A 15,886-nucleotide genomic window follows, 5' to 3' on the forward strand; every position below is an offset into this window, starting at 1 on the left:
TTACAGTCTTTAGTCTTTAATGTTACAGTCTTTACTGTATATTCCTACGGTAATGTTACAGTCTTTACTGTATATTCCTACGGTAATGTTACAGTCTTTACTGTATATTCCTACGGTAATGTTACAGTCTTTACTGTATATTCCTACGGTAATGTTACAGTCTTTACTGTATATTCCTACGGTAATGTTACAGTCTTTACTGTATATTCCTACGGTAATGTTACAGTCTTTACTGTATATTCCTACGGTAATGTTACAGTCTTTACTGTATATTCCTACGGTAATGTTACAGTCTTTACTGTATATTCCTACGGTAATGTTACAGTCTTTACTGTATATTCCTACGGTAATGTTACAGTCTTTACTGTATATTCCTACGGTAATGTTACAGTCTTTACTGTATATTCCTACGGTAATGTTACAGTCTTTACTGTATATTCCTACGGTAATGTTACAGTCTTTGTACTGTATATTCCTACGGTAATGTCCTTTACTGTATATTCCTACGGTAATGTTACAGTCTTTACTGTATATTCCTACGGTAATGTTACAGTCTTTACTGTATATTCCTAAATGTTACAGTCTTTACTGTATATTCCTACGGTAATGTTACAGTCTTTACTGTATATTCCTACGGTAATGTTACAGTCTTTACTGTATATTCCTACGGTAATGTTACAGTCTTTACTGTATAGTCCTACGGTAATGTTACAGTCTTTACTGTATATTCCTACGGTAATGTTACAGTCTTTACTGTATAGTCCTACGGTAATGTTACAGTCTTTACTGTATATTCCTACGGTAATGTTACAGTCTTTACTGTATATTCTTACGGTAATGTTACAGTCTTTACTGTATAGTCCTACGGTAATGTTACAGTCTTTACTGTATATTCCTACGGTAATGTTACAGTCTTTACTGTATATTCCTATGGTAATGTTACAGTCTTTACTGTATAGTCCTACGGTAATGTTACAGTCTTTACTGTATATTCCTACGGTAATGTTACAGTCTTTACTGTATAGTCCTACGGTAATGTTACAGTCTTTACTGTATATTCCTACGGTAATGTTACAGTCTTTACTGTATATTCCTATGGTAATGTTACAGTCTTTACTTTATATTCCTATGGTAATGTTACAGGCTTTACTGTATAGTCCTACGGTAATGTTACAGTCTTTACTGTATAGTCCTACGGTAATGTTACAGTCTTTACTGTATATTCCTACGGTAATGTTACAGTCTTTACTGTATATTCCTATGGTACTATTACAGTCTTTACTGTATATTCCTATGGTAATGTTACAGTTTTACTGTATAGTCCTACGGTAATGTTACAGTGACTTGTCCTGTCCAGTATTAGTCTGGCCTGACCCCAGCCCATTGATGCACTGTTTGTTCTGTCCTGCTCTGCCCTTTACCTTCATCACAGTTAATGAGTCTGGGGATTAATCTGAAGCATTTTGTTGAGCTATAAGCTCTTCCTGACATCTGTGCCTCAGAAAGCTGTAATTCTAAGCAGTAGGGTAAACGATATAATTCATAGTGCTGCATCATGTCCAATAGGTTTCCAAGAGCAGAATCATCAATTCAGAATCCATTTGGAAGTGAAGAAAAATTGAATATAGGATATATTATACATCGTAAAGAACAATATGTAATCCCTTTAGTTTTTAAAAGTGAAATAGATGATTTGCTTGTTATCATAGCAGTACAATATAATATAATACGATAAGTGATTTAATTCCCCAAATATGACAGAAATATACCAAACTGTTCCACCAGTTATCCAGCAGGACTGAAAGTAGGCCATGCTCACTTGACTAGCTGTCAATAACAAAAATATTTGATCCAATAACAAAGTTGCACAAGTTCTGAGATTAAGTTCTATATTTAACACGTCCAGTAGCTACTGTGCATTAAAAAGCCCACTGTGCATTAAAAAGCCCGCTGTACATTAAAAAGCCCGCTGTGCATTAAAAAGCCCACTGTGCATTAAAAAGCCCGCTGTGCATTAAAAAGCCCACTGTGCATTAAAAAGCCCGCTGTGCATTAAAAAGCCCGCTGTGCATTAAAAAGCCCACTGTGCATTCAAAAGCCCACTGTGCATTCAAAAGCACACTGTGCATTAAAAAGCCCACTGTGCATGAAAAAGCCCGCAGTATCAGAAGAGCCAGTAAATGTATTGTATAATTGTAAAACTGCGTCAATATTCATCACAAATGAAGTCAGAATTACAAACATTGTAATAACTTAGCGCATGCAAATATTTGAAATAATACTACTTAGAATGCATACAAATCTAATTCTAGTTTAACCTAAATACACTGAACGTGGAGAAAATTAAAATGCACTTACCTTGTTTTTAATATATTTAAAAACTGTAAGATTTCTGAGAACTGTATCAATCGTAAGGCCCTTAAAAACCGTAAGCCTGTGTAAGAGAAAAGTACAAGTTACTCAGAGTGAATTCTTTCCATGTTATTTACATCAAGTTATAGTTATTCGCCTGTACACAGTAAAGCAAGTAAAATCACAGCAAACCAAATTGCATACCTTTGAGGCCTTCATCCATCTTTAAAATCTTTAATGGACTCATAGATAATAACTAGAGAGCCCTTAAAAAAAATAGCAGCACCAAAGCACAACCAAGGTATTGGCCCCTCAAAACAAGTAGCAGAAACTACAAAACAAAACAAAAATACTTAAAAAACCTTATTCAAAACAACTCAGTCTGCATCAAAGAATCTTCTGAGGAATAAATACAATGTCAATGTCTCATACAGAGTAATACATCTCAGGAGACTCACTAAATCACAAAGCACGAGCATCTACCAGAATCATTTTTCATTACTAAAAAGGACTAAAAGAGTGAAAAAGCAAGAGATGAAAACCTGGATTAGTCGGACCAAAGACAGGTGGACCGGCCCGGTTTAGACGGGTCAACAGCCATGACGTCAAATAATCCCACATTTGTAGCAATAATTTTTTTTTTTATCTAAGTACCTTTCCAAGTGCTCAAGGTCAAAGGTGAATTGCCACAAGCTGTTGCATCATTACCTTCAAAGGTCTGTGCCACACACACACACACACACACACACACACACACACACACACACACACACACACACACACACACACACACACACACACACACACACACACACACACACACACACACACACACACAGAGAGAGAGTATAATCTGATCATCCAACAAATGGATGTGAAATAATTCATTGCTTATTGTTACAGCACCGAGGGCTGTTGCAGTATGGCATGCAACTGTATTTCAATCCCACAATGCCCTGCTGGGGATAACTGTGTACTACAGCAGATGCACTGTACACCTAAACCTACTGTTGTCAGCGTTGTGTCACTGAGAATATTTATCTACATTTGTTTTAGAATTGTATTTTCCTCCTTTTCTTAATGATTATTGTCCATAAATCCCTAAATTATAACATCAGATTATGTAACTCATAATAAGCTTGGATAGTTAATGAAATGCCCTCAAAACAAAAATGTGTTGACTGTGTCAATCCCAGAAAGTTACACACAAAAAAACATTCCAATAATGCACAATTCTAGGCTACTAAAACCTCTTACATGTAGAGCTGTGTACCGTGGTGATCATGACTCACTCTGTCCTGCACTGTAAACATTCTAGGCCACTAAAACCTCTTACATGTACTCTACCAGCACTAGAGCTGTGTACCGTGGTGATCATGACTCACTCTGTCCTGCACTGTAAACATTATAGGCCACTAAAACCTCTTACATGTACTCTACCAGCACTAGAGCTGTGTACTGTGGTGTTCATGACTCACTCTGTCCTGCACTGTAAACATTCTAGGCCACTAAAACCTCTTACATGTAGAGCTGTGTACCGTGGTGATCATGACTCACTCTGTCCTGCACTGTAAACATTCTAGGACACTAAAACCTCTTACATGTAGAGCTGTGTACCGTGGTGTTCGTGACTCACTCTGTCCTGCACTGTAAACATTATAGGCCACTAAAACCTCTTACATGTAGAGCTGTGTACCGTGGTGTTCATGACTCACTCTGTCCTGCACTGTAAACATTCTAGGCCACTAAAACCTCTTACATGTACTCTACCAGCACTAGAGCTGTGTACCGTGGTGTTCATGACTCACTCTGTCCTGCACTGTAAACATTCTAGGCCACTAAAACCTCTTACATGTACTCTACCAGCACTAGAGCTGTGTACCGTGGTGTTCATGACTCACTCTGTCCTGCACTGTAAACATTCTAGGCCACTAAAACCTCTTACATGTACTCTACCAGCACTAGAGCTGTGTACCGTGGTGTTCATGACTCACTCTGTCCTGCACTGTAAACATTCTAGGCCACTAAAACCTCTTACATGTAGAGCTGTGTACCGTGGTGATCATGACTCACTCTGTCCTGCACTGTAAACATTCTAGGCCACTGAAACCTCTTACATGTAGAGCTGTGTACCGTGGTGTCCATGACTCACTCTGTCCTGCACTGTAAACATTCTAGGCCACTAAAACCTCTTACATGTAGAGCTGTGTACCGTGGTGATCATGACTCACTCTGTCCTGCACTGTAAACATTCTAGGCCACTAAAACCTCTTACATGTAGAGCTGTGTACCGTGGTGTTCATGACTCACTCTGTCCTGCACTGTAAACATTCTAGGCCACTGGTGTTCAAACCTCTTGTAAATTCTAGGCCACTAAAACCTCTTACATGTAGAGCTGTGTACCGTGGTGTTCATGACTCACTCTGTCCTGCACTGTAAACATTCTAGGCCACTGAAACCTCTTACATGTAGAGCTGTGTACCGTGGTGTTCATGACTCACTCTGTCCTGCACTGTAAACATTCTAGGCCACTAAAACCTCTTACATGTAGAGCTGTGTACCGTGGTGTTCATGACTCACTCTGTCCTGCACTGTAAACATTCTAGGCCACTAAAACCTCTTACATGTAGAGCTGTGTACCGTGGTGATCATGACTCACTCTGTCCTGCACTGTAAACATTCTAGGCCACTAAAACCTCTTACATGTAGAGCTGTGTACCGTGGTGATCATGACTCACTCTGTCCTGCACTGTAAAACATTCTAGGCCACTAAAACCTCTTACATGTAGAGCTGTGTACCGTGGTGATCATGACTCACTCTGTCCTGCACTGTAAACATTCTAGGCCACTAAAACCTCTTACATGTAGAGCTGTGTACCGTGGTGTTCATGACTCACTCTGTCCTGCACTGTAAACATTCTAGGCCACTAAAACCTCTTACATGTAGAGCTGTGTACCGTGGTGTTCATGACTCACTCTGTCCTGCACTGTAAACATTCTAGGCCACTAAAACCTCTTACATGTAGAGCTGTGTACCGTGGTGTTCATGACTCACTCTGTCCTGCACTGTAAACATTCTAGGCCACTAAAACCTCTTACATGTAGAGCTGTGTACCGTGGTGATCATGACTCACTCTGTCCTGCACTGTAAACATTCTAGGCCACTAAAACCTCTTACATGTAGAGCTGTGTACCGTGGTGATCATGACTCACTCTGTCCTGCACTGTAAACATTCTAGGCCACTAAAACCTCTTACATGTAGAGCTGTGTACCGTGGTGTTCATGACTCACTCTGTCCTGCACTGTAAACATTCTAGGCCACTGAAACCTCTTACATGTAGAGCTGTGTACCGTGGTGATCATGACTCACTCTGTCCTGCACTGTAAACATTCTAGGCCACTAAAACCTCTTACATGTAGAGCTGTGTACCGTGGTGTTCATGACTCACTCTGTCCTGCACTGTAAACATTCTAGGCCACTAAAACCTCTTACATGTAGAGCTGTGTACCGTGGTGATCGTGACTCACTCTGTCCTGCACTGTAAACATTCTAGGCCACTAAAACCTCTTACATGTAGAGCTGTGTACCGTGGTGTTCATGACTCACTCTGTCCTGCACTGTAAACATTCTAGGCCACTAAAACCTCTTACATGTAGAGCTGTGTACCGTGGTGTTCATGACTCACTCTGTCCTGCACTGTAAACATTCTAGGCCACTAAAACCTCTTACATGTAGAGCTGTGTACCGTGGTGTTCATGACTCACTCTGTCCTGCACTGTAAACATTATAGGCCACTAAAACCTCTTACATGTAGAGCTGTGTACCGTGGTGATCATGACTCACTCTGTCCTGCACTGTAAACATTCTAGGCCACTAAAACCTCTTACATGTAGAGCTGTGTACCGTGGTGATCATGACTCACTCTGTCCTGCACTGTAAACATTCTAGGCCACTAAAACCTCTTACATGTAGAGCTGTGTACCGTGGTGATCATGACTCACTCTGTCCTGCACTGTAAACATTCTAGGCCACTAAAACCTCTTACATGTAGAGCTGTGTACCGTGGTGTTCATGACTCACTCTGTCCTGCACTGTAAACATTCTAGGCCACTAAAACCTCTTACATGTAGAGCTGTGTACCGTGGTGTTCATGACTCACTCTGTCCTGCACTGTAAACATTCTAGGCCACTAAAACCTCTTACATGTAGAGCTGTGTAACGTGGTGATCATGACTCACTCTGTCCTGCACTGTAAACATTCTAGGCCACTAAAACCTCTTACATGTAGAGCTGTGTACCGTGGTGTTCATGACTCACTCTGTCCTGCACTGTAAACATTCTAGGCCACTAAAACCTCTTACATGTAGAGCTGTGTACCGTGGTGTTCATGACTCACTCTGTCCTCCACTGTAAACATTCTAGGCCACTAAAACCTCTTACATGTAGAGCTGTGTACCGTGGTGTTCATGACTCTGTCCTGCACTGTAAACATTCTAGGCCACTAAAACCTCTTACATGTAGAGCTGTGTACCGTGGTGATCATGACTCACTCTGTCCTGCACTGTAAACATTCTAGGCCACTAAAACCTCTTACATGTACTCTACCAGCACTAGAGCTGTGTACCGTGGTGTTCGTGACTCACTCTGTCCTGCACTGTAAACATTCTAGGCCACTAAAACCTCTTACATGTACTCTACCAGCACTAGAGCTGTGTACCGTGGTGTTCGTGACTCACTCTGTCCTGCACTGTAAACAAATGACTCTTTTGGATCAACCTACAACAAAAATGTGTCAACTGGTTACAAGTAAATTAGTTCTTAATTGAAATACACGAAATTTGTCGATACCAAATAAATTATTCTATGCTGTTATATTTGATTATTAACAAACCGATATTTTAAATTGTAACCTATTTTTTTCACTCAACCAAATTTCCCCTTTGTGTTAAAAAAGATCAATACTCACTAATGTAAATAGCAAGTAGATTTTTCACTTTAGAATAACTTAATAATCCAAATTTCTTATATTTCTTAATTTCCTGTTCATCAAATATTCAATTGGTTCCATAACATGAAAAAAATGTCTAGAAACACTTCCTTTACATAACACTGTCGCATGAACTGTAATTTACTGGCAGCCAGTCTCGTCGCTGCAACTCTCGTACAGACTCGGGAGAGGCGAAGTTCGAGAGCCATGCGTCCTCCCAAACACGACCATGCCAAGCCACCCTTGCTTCTTGACACACTGCTTGCTTAACCTGGAAGCTATCAGTACCAATGTGTCGGAGAAAACACCTTCCAACTGACAACCGAAGGTACCTGGCCTGCCACAAGGAGTCGCTAGAGCACGACGAGTACCTGGCCTGCCACAAGGAGTCGCTAGAGCACGACGCATGGGGTAGATCTTCGTCACCGGGCTGTGGAAGGCTCGCAGTGTTCCCTGATCGCAACCATCTCCTCCTCTGGCTTTGAGACTGAGCCCATGCAGCTGGGAGGGATTCGAGACAAGGAAAACCCCGGCTGGCCAAACCCTCCCCTAACCCGGGAAAACACTGTGAAAGCTGTGAAAGTAGCAGGAAGACACAGGTTGTCTCGGTCCTCTTTCTCCACGACCTCTTTCTCCACGTTGCTGTTCCGTCTTGACCCTGTAGCCGTTCTGGAAGAGCTCCCACCCGGCACGACTTCTGAAACGTTGCAGAGCGCGTGCCCCCGTCGGGCCCTCTGTACACTAACAACTTGGTCAGAATCATGATGTCTAGTATCTTCTAAGACTGACAAATAATTACGTCGGGCAAAGCTTCCTGAAATACATAGTATGTATCCCAGTTGTTGAGTTTCTCGCTGAGTCAGTGTGTAGATATGGTTCTGTTTAAGGCTTCACAAAATCCCCTGGATCGAGCGTAACCCAATTCCTTACAACAGCTTACTCTATCCCCTGCTTCTTTCCCCTTCCTTTATCACACAGCAAATCAATCACCGGCTCTCAGTATCCATCTCAGACAGCAGAGAAGAAGAGGAGCAGGTGAGCGCAACATGTCTCTGTCCACCAAGAAGAGATCAAATAAAACATGTTCTGTAGGCGTGTCGGGATCAGATTTCCCACAGATACTGTAGTATCCTCGTTATGATCATCAGTGGTGTAGGTCAAACGGAAAACAAGCCCCTGTTCTGTTCCATCAGGATATTACAGCATAAGCTCCTTGTTTGAGCTCCTTGTTTGAGCTCCTTGTTTGAGCTCCTTGTTTGAGCTCCTTGTTTGAGCTCCTTGATTGAAAAGCTGCCATAATCATTATCATGATACTGTATGAATAAATATACTATTACGGTAGCTTTCAATCAGTGTAACGTAATGTAATGCTTTTCAGTCAGTTGTACAGTAGGATTGCTGCCTTTTCCTGCTTTGAGATACTATGTGGTACGTGACAATAGCCTGCAGTCATCTTTAATAACAGCAGTTGTCATTCATTCAGGGTCACAATGAATGATTGCTAAAGCCTCTCAGCTCTAGACAGAGTTTGGCTCGGGCACTGACACATCACGTGGTGATACACAATCTTTCTGGTGACAGTTTTGAGGAGTTACGATACGTTCTACCCTAAAATGACTGTCTATGACAGAAGGTGACATCTGTCTGATGAGATGTACTGTACTTTGTCTGGTAGTAACGGGACAGACTTGCCTCAAAGTCTGATTGGTCTCTGTCTTTTCCTGTATGGGTCTGCTGAGTCGTTTCAGAACATCGTAGGCCTATAGATTCCCAGTGAAATCACAATGTCCAGAATCAAGACACAACATAAAACCTTTCCAGCGAGATTAACAGAATAAAACATTTTCAAAAGCATCTCTTTAAGTGCAATCGTTAAGGCTAGCTTCAGTGGACAGCTGGACGGTAAAAGCCCATTTCTGTGTTTACTTGTACAGCTCATGAGTAAAAAGCTAGAGCATTTGGAACAGAAATTAGCTGCTGTCTTTTCTAAAAATGGGTAATGTTCTGTTTCTCCCTGGGTTTCATCCATACAAGGCTCTTACAAAGTTACTTACTAAAACAGCAATGGCTTGAAAATAATTGGAATGACAAAACTGGTTTTATTTTCTGTCCAGAGGTATCAAAAACGAAATCAGTTGAACTTTCAACTAAGAATCATTCGGCATGGAAACTCCACTTGTAGAGTAGCTAGGCAACAGCAATCGACAGAATGACTTAGTATGTTGCCACGGGTAACCTATCAACAGTTAGCTATAGAACTATCTTGGAGGGTAGACTATAAGCAGTTAACTGTAGTAGTATCTTGGCATCTGTAACAGTTTACTTCCAACTAAGGCTGACCCCAATTAGTCGACTGGTCGATTGTTTGGTCGATAGGCTGTTGGTCGCCCGAGATTTTAAAAAATTGTCGAGCAGTAGCAAATATATACAGCGCATTCAGAAAGTATTCATACCCCTTGACCTTTTCCACATTTTGTTACATTACAGCCTTATTCTAAAATTGATTAAATATTTAAAAAATTCTCATTAATCTACACACCCCATAATGACAAAGCGGAAATATCACATTTACATAAGTATTCAGACCCTTTACTCAGTACTTTGTTGAAGCACCTTTCACAGCAATGACAACCTCGAGTCTTCTTGGGTACGAAGCTACACGCTCGGCACACCTGTATTTGCAGAGTTTCTCCCATTCTTCTCTGCAGATCCTCTCAAGCTCTGCCAGGTTGCATGAGAGCATCGCTGCAAAGCTATTTTCAGTTCTCTCCAGAGATGTTTGATCGGGTTCAAGTCCGGTCTCTGGCTGGGCCACTCAAGGACATTCATAGACTTGTCCCAAAGCCACTCCTGCATTGTCTTGGCTGCGTGCTTAGGGTCATTGTCCTGTCCTGTCCTCTCTCTCTCTCTCTCTCTCTCTCTCTCTCTCTCTCTCTCTCTCTCTCTCTCTCTCTCTCTCTCTCGGAGATGACCCACAGTCCCAAATGGCTGCCTATTAGTGCATTACTTTTGACCAGGGACCATAGGTCTCTGTTCCCTATACAGTACACTACATTTGAACAGGGACCATAGGTCTCTGTTCCCTATACAGTGCACTACATTTGAACAGGGACCATAGGTCTCTGTTCCCTATATAGTACACTACATTTGACCAGGGACCATAGGTCTCTGTTCCCTATACAGTGCACTACATTTGACCAGGGACCATAGGTCTCTGTTCCCTATATATTACACTACATTTGACCCGGGACCATGGGTCTCTGCTCCCTATATAGTGCACTACATTTGACCAGGGACCATAGGTCTCTGCTCCCTATATAGTGCACTACATTTGACCAGGGACCATAGGTCTCTGTTCCCTATATAGTACACTACATTTGACCTGGGACCATAGGTCTCTGTTCCCTATACAGTGCACTACATTTGACCAGGGACCATAGGTCTCTGCTCCCTATATAGTGCACTACATTTGACCAGGGACCAATAGTCAGAAGTGAGTCTGGCAGGTGCCAGTCAACAAAACCCAATAAACGTTCATATTGGCTCATCGTGTACAGTACTTTAAATCATAGACCAATTTCAATCAGTTCAATCATCATTACAGGTAGCTAGGTCAAATGACCATCGTGGTCTGTCGTGGAAGTCTAGACCAGGGTTCTTAAACTATGACTTGGGAGCCAAAATGGGCCCTGAGCACGTGAGAGGTGGGTCTGCGAGTAAACATTTATAACCGGACATGACTTCTTCTTCATTTGGGTCGTTCGAGGACAGTACATCTCATTTGGGTCGTTCGTGGACAGTATATCTCTCATTTGGGTCGTTCGAGGACAGTACATCTCTCATTTGGGTCGTTCGAGGACAGTACATCTCTCATTTGGGTCGTTCGAGGACAGTATATCTCTCATTTGGGTCGTTCGAGGACAGTACATCTCTCATTTGGGTCGTTCGAGGACAGTACATCTCTCATTTGGGTCGTTCGAGGACAGTATATCTCTCATTTGGGTCGTTCGAGGACAGTACATCTCTCATTTGGGTCGTTCGAGGACAGTACATCTCTCATTTGGGTCGTTCGAGGACAGTACATCTCTCATTTGGGTCGTTCGAGGACAGTACATCTCTCATTTGGGTCGTTCGAGGACAGTACATCTCTCATTTGGGTCGTTCAAGGACAGTATATCTCTCATTTGGGTCGTTCAAGGACAGTATATCTCTCATTTGGGTCGTTTGAGGACAGTACATCTCTCATTTGGGTCGTTCAAGGACAGTACATCTCTCATTTGGGTCGTTCGAGGACAGTACATCTCTCATTTGGGTCGTTCGAGGACAGTATATCTCTCATTTGGGTCGTTCGAGGACAGTACATCTCTCATTTGGGTCGTTCAAGGACAGTACATCTCTCATTTGGGTCGTTCAAGGACAGTATATCTCTCATTTGGGTCTTGAGCTGAAAAAAGCTGAAGAACCTCTGGTCTAGACTGATGCCAGCCCAGCAAGTAGTGTACGCCACAACATTGTGAAATCAGAAACCATCAAAACTAGGTAAACACAACATTGTGAAACCAGAAACCATTAAAACTAGGTAAACACACCATTGAGAAACCAGAAACCAATTAAAACTACGGAAACACACCATTGAGAAACCAGAAACCAATTAAAACTAGGTAAACATAACATTGAGAAACCAGAAACCAATTAAAACTAGGTAAACACACCATTGAGAAACCAGAAACCATTAAAACTAGGTAAACACAACATTGCTGTCAGCCAACAACCAACACCATTATCACAGTCAGAATAGTCCCGAATGGCACCCTATTCCCTTTATAGTGCACTACTTTAGACCAGGGCCCTATGGCCAATGGCACCCTATTCCCTATATAGTGCACTACTTTAGACCAGGGACCTATGGCCAATGGCACCCTATTCCCTTATTAGTGCACTACTTTTGACCAGAGCCCTCCAGTCAACACAAGCAGCTACTCCCTGTGTCTTTTAAAAAGAGGGAGACTGTCCAAGATAAGATAACCAGGTCAAACCAGAGACAAAATCCACGTGCCTCAACTGGAAAATAATTGAACAATTCAACGATCCAGTTTAAGGCAGTGTAATACACAGAATATCCACTGGGGCGCGCTGCAGACCAGGTCTCAATCAAAGCTGAACTAGAACACCGCTCCCACATTTGGCAGGCGCTATATACTGGTGTTGTACTTACCAAGCCAGCTCCTGTTGAGATAGACGGACACGAACACCGGGGGAACAGTGAAGAAGTCCACCACCGAGTTCACCTCCAGCCAGAACCACAGCTTGTCATTGGCCGCTATGAACTGTGGGGGATAGAGAGAGACATCAGTTAACTATATTCCACCATCCTACTTTTTAATGTTGATACATGACTGTAGGTTGTAGCTGAATGCTTCCACAGTTTTATTGAGTGCAATGTTTTGACTTTAATGCCTATATTATGTCTGGGTATATTTAAGCAATAAGGCATGGGGGGAGGGTGTGGTATATGGCCAATATATCACGGCTAAGGGTTGTTCTTATGCACGACGCATCGCAGAGTGCCTGGACACTGCCCTTAGCCGTGGTATATTGGCTGTATACCACAAACACCAGAGGTGACCTAATTGCTATTAATAAACTGTTTACCAACGTAATCATGGCAGTAAAAATACATGTTTTGTCATACCTGCGGTATACGTTGTGATATACCATAGCTGTCAGCCAATCAGCATTCAGCGTATAAATTTCTTTATTGGGGCAGAAGGATAGCCTAGTTTTTAGAGTGTTGGGCTCATAACCAAAAGGTTGCAAGCTCAAATCCCCGAGCTGACAAGGTAAAAATCTATCGTTCTGCACCGGAACAAGGCAGTTAACCCACTGTTCCTAGGCCGTCATTGAAAATAAGAATTTGTTCTTAACTGACTTGCCTAGTTAAATAAAGGTAAATAAATATCTTTATTCCACGATTGAAACTACACTTGCATAACAACTTGTGTTTTCCTTATTTACCCGTAGACCAAAGTACAAGAGGAAGAAGACGTTGAAAGCCATGTCGATCTGTAGCGTGAAGTCTTTGTAGAAGTTCTGACAGGACTCGATGGGGCTGTCAGAAACACACAGAAAACACACATGTTAGAAACATCTTACTTATTGAACATGCACTTGCACCCCACCCCCCCGAAACAGTTTTATATATATATAAAGATGAGGAAATAAAGAATGAGAGGAATTCAAAAGGTGCGAATTCAAAAGGTTGTTTTAGTACATCAAAAGGCTATTTTGACACGGGAATAAGAAGGACCGTTCGGGATCTTTAACGATAGAGGTGGGTACAGTGCAGTGGCAGTAGTCTAAGGGTTAATAGCCAAGCAGGGGTTTTGGCGTCTTTCATGTCATCAAAGCAGCCATAGCAGATGCTAACAATGTGATATAGCTGATGCTAACAATACCATAGCAGATGCTAACAATGTGATATAGCAGATGCTAACAATGTGATATAGCTGATGCTAACAATACCATAGCAGATGCTAACAATGTGATATAGCAGATGCTAACAATACCATAGCAGATGCTAACAATACCAAAGCAGATGTTAACAATGTGATATAGCTGATGCTAACAATACCATAGCAGATGTTAACAATGTGATATAGCTGATGCTAACAATACCATAGCAGATGCTAACAATGTGATATAGCAGATGCTAACAATACCAAAGCAGATGCTAACAATACCAAAGCAGATGTTAACAATGTGATATAGCTGATGCTAACAATACCATAGCAGATGCTAACAATGTGATATAGCAGATGCTAACAATACCATAGCAGATGCTAACAATACCAAAGCAGATGTTAACAATGTGATATAGCTGATGCTAACAATACCAAAGCAGATGCTAACAATGTGATATAGCAGATGCTAACAATACCATAGCAGATGCTAACAATGTGATATAGCAGATGCTAACAATACCATAGCAGATGCTAACAATACCAAAGCAGATGTTAACAATGTGATATAGCTGATGCTAACAATACCATAGCAGATGCTAACAATGTGATATAGCAGATGCTAACAATATCATAGCAGATGCTAACAATGTGCTATAGCAGTCTCACCCTCAACACTTGTACCTGGCACTAAGAATTCAAATTAAAAATAAATAAATAAATAAATAAATAACCAATTATATGTTATGAGTTTGGAATTACTGTCACCACTATACATCTTGTGAACGAAATCCAGGTATGTGTAATGACAGTCCAAGCTTATTGTCAACATCATTTGAGGTTACAGTACAGACATATAGCTCTATAGTGCATCTCACGTGGATACAACCTACCATACTGTGTTAGCACATATAGTGCCTGACCTACATAACTAGGTAGGCTATATCCTAAAATATTTCAGAGAGCCGTTAGTGTATTAGTGTATCCACTGGCCAATAGAGTGGACAACATGAGACAGCCAGCCCCCCGCCCCCCCCCCGGCCAATAGAGTGGACAACATGAGACAGACAGACAGCCAGCCCCCCTGGCCAATAGAGTGGACAACATGAGACAGCCAGCCCCCTGGCCAATAGAGTGGACAACATGAGACATCCAGCCCCCCCTGGCCAATAGAGTGGACAACATGAGACAGCCAGCCCCCTGGCCAATAGAGTGGACAACATGAGACATCCAGCCCCCCCCTGGCCAATAGAGTATTAGTGTATCCCCTGGCCAATAGAGTGGAGTATTAGTGTATCCCCTGGCCAATAGAGTGGAGTATTAGTGTATCCCCTGGCCAATAGAGTGGAGTATTAGTGTATCCCCTGGCCAATAGAGTGGAGTATTAGTGTATCCCCTGGCCAATAGAGTATTAGTGTATCCCCTGGCCAATAGAGTGGAATATTAGTGTATCCCCTGGCCAATAGAGTATTTAGTGTATCCCCTGGCCAATAGAGTATTAGTGTATCCCCTGGCCAATAGAGTATTAGTGTATCCCCTGGCCAATAGAGTATTAGTGTATCCCCTGGCCAATAGAGTATTAGTGTATCCCCTGGCCAATAGAGTGGAGTATTAGTGTATCCCCTGGCCAATAGAATGGAGTATTAGTGTATCCACCTGGCCAATAGAGTGGAGTATTAGTGTATCCCCTGGTCAACAGAGTGGAGTATTAGTGTATCCCCTGGTCAACAGAGTGGAGTATTAGTGTATCCCCTGGCCAATAGAGTGGAGTATTAGTGTATCCCCTGGTCAATAGAGTATTAGTGTATCCACTGGTCAATAGAGTGGAGTATTAGTGTATCCCCTGGCCAATAGAGTGGAGTATTAGTGTATCCCCTGGCCAATAGAGGGGAGTATTAGTGTATCCCCTGGTCAATCGAGTGGTGTATTAGTGTATCCCCTGGCCAATAGAGTGGAGAATTAGTGTATCCCCTGGCCAATAGAGTATTCGTGTATCCCCTGGCCAATAGAGTATTAGTGTATCCCCTGGCCAATAGAGTGGAGTATTAGTGTATCCCCTGGCCAATAGAGTATTAGTGTATCCCCTG

The 15,886-nt window shown here is 42.1% G+C and overlaps 1 protein-coding gene across 17 annotated transcripts in view; it reads right to left on the minus strand.

Moving 5' to 3' along the window:
• The window catches only part of LOC124040425 (calcium-activated potassium channel subunit alpha-1-like), a 251,371-nt gene that overhangs the window by 87,937 nt on the left and 147,548 nt on the right, over positions 1–15,886 (minus strand). For 16 of the 17 annotated variants that reach the window (XR_006839718.1, XM_046357601.1, XM_046357604.1 and 13 more), the window contains exons 4-6: positions 13,357–13,450; positions 12,557–12,668; positions 2,359–2,434 (exon numbers count right to left, since the gene is read on the minus strand). Coding sequence is in view for 16 of the 17 variants with exons in the window: in XM_046357601.1 (XP_046213557.1) it covers positions 2,359–2,434; positions 12,557–12,668; positions 13,357–13,450 (282 nt within the window). In the remaining variant the exon portion in view is untranslated. Of the gene's footprint in view, positions 1–2,358; positions 2,435–2,556; positions 3,106–12,556; positions 12,669–13,356; positions 13,451–15,886 lie in introns of those variants that run through there. The other variant, XM_046357615.1, reaches the window with a different exon arrangement.

The sequence above is a fragment of the Oncorhynchus gorbuscha genome, linkage group LG07, assembly GCF_021184085.1.
Source record: "Oncorhynchus gorbuscha isolate QuinsamMale2020 ecotype Even-year linkage group LG07, OgorEven_v1.0, whole genome shotgun sequence".
Taxonomy (NCBI): Eukaryota; Metazoa; Chordata; class Actinopteri; order Salmoniformes; family Salmonidae; genus Oncorhynchus; species Oncorhynchus gorbuscha.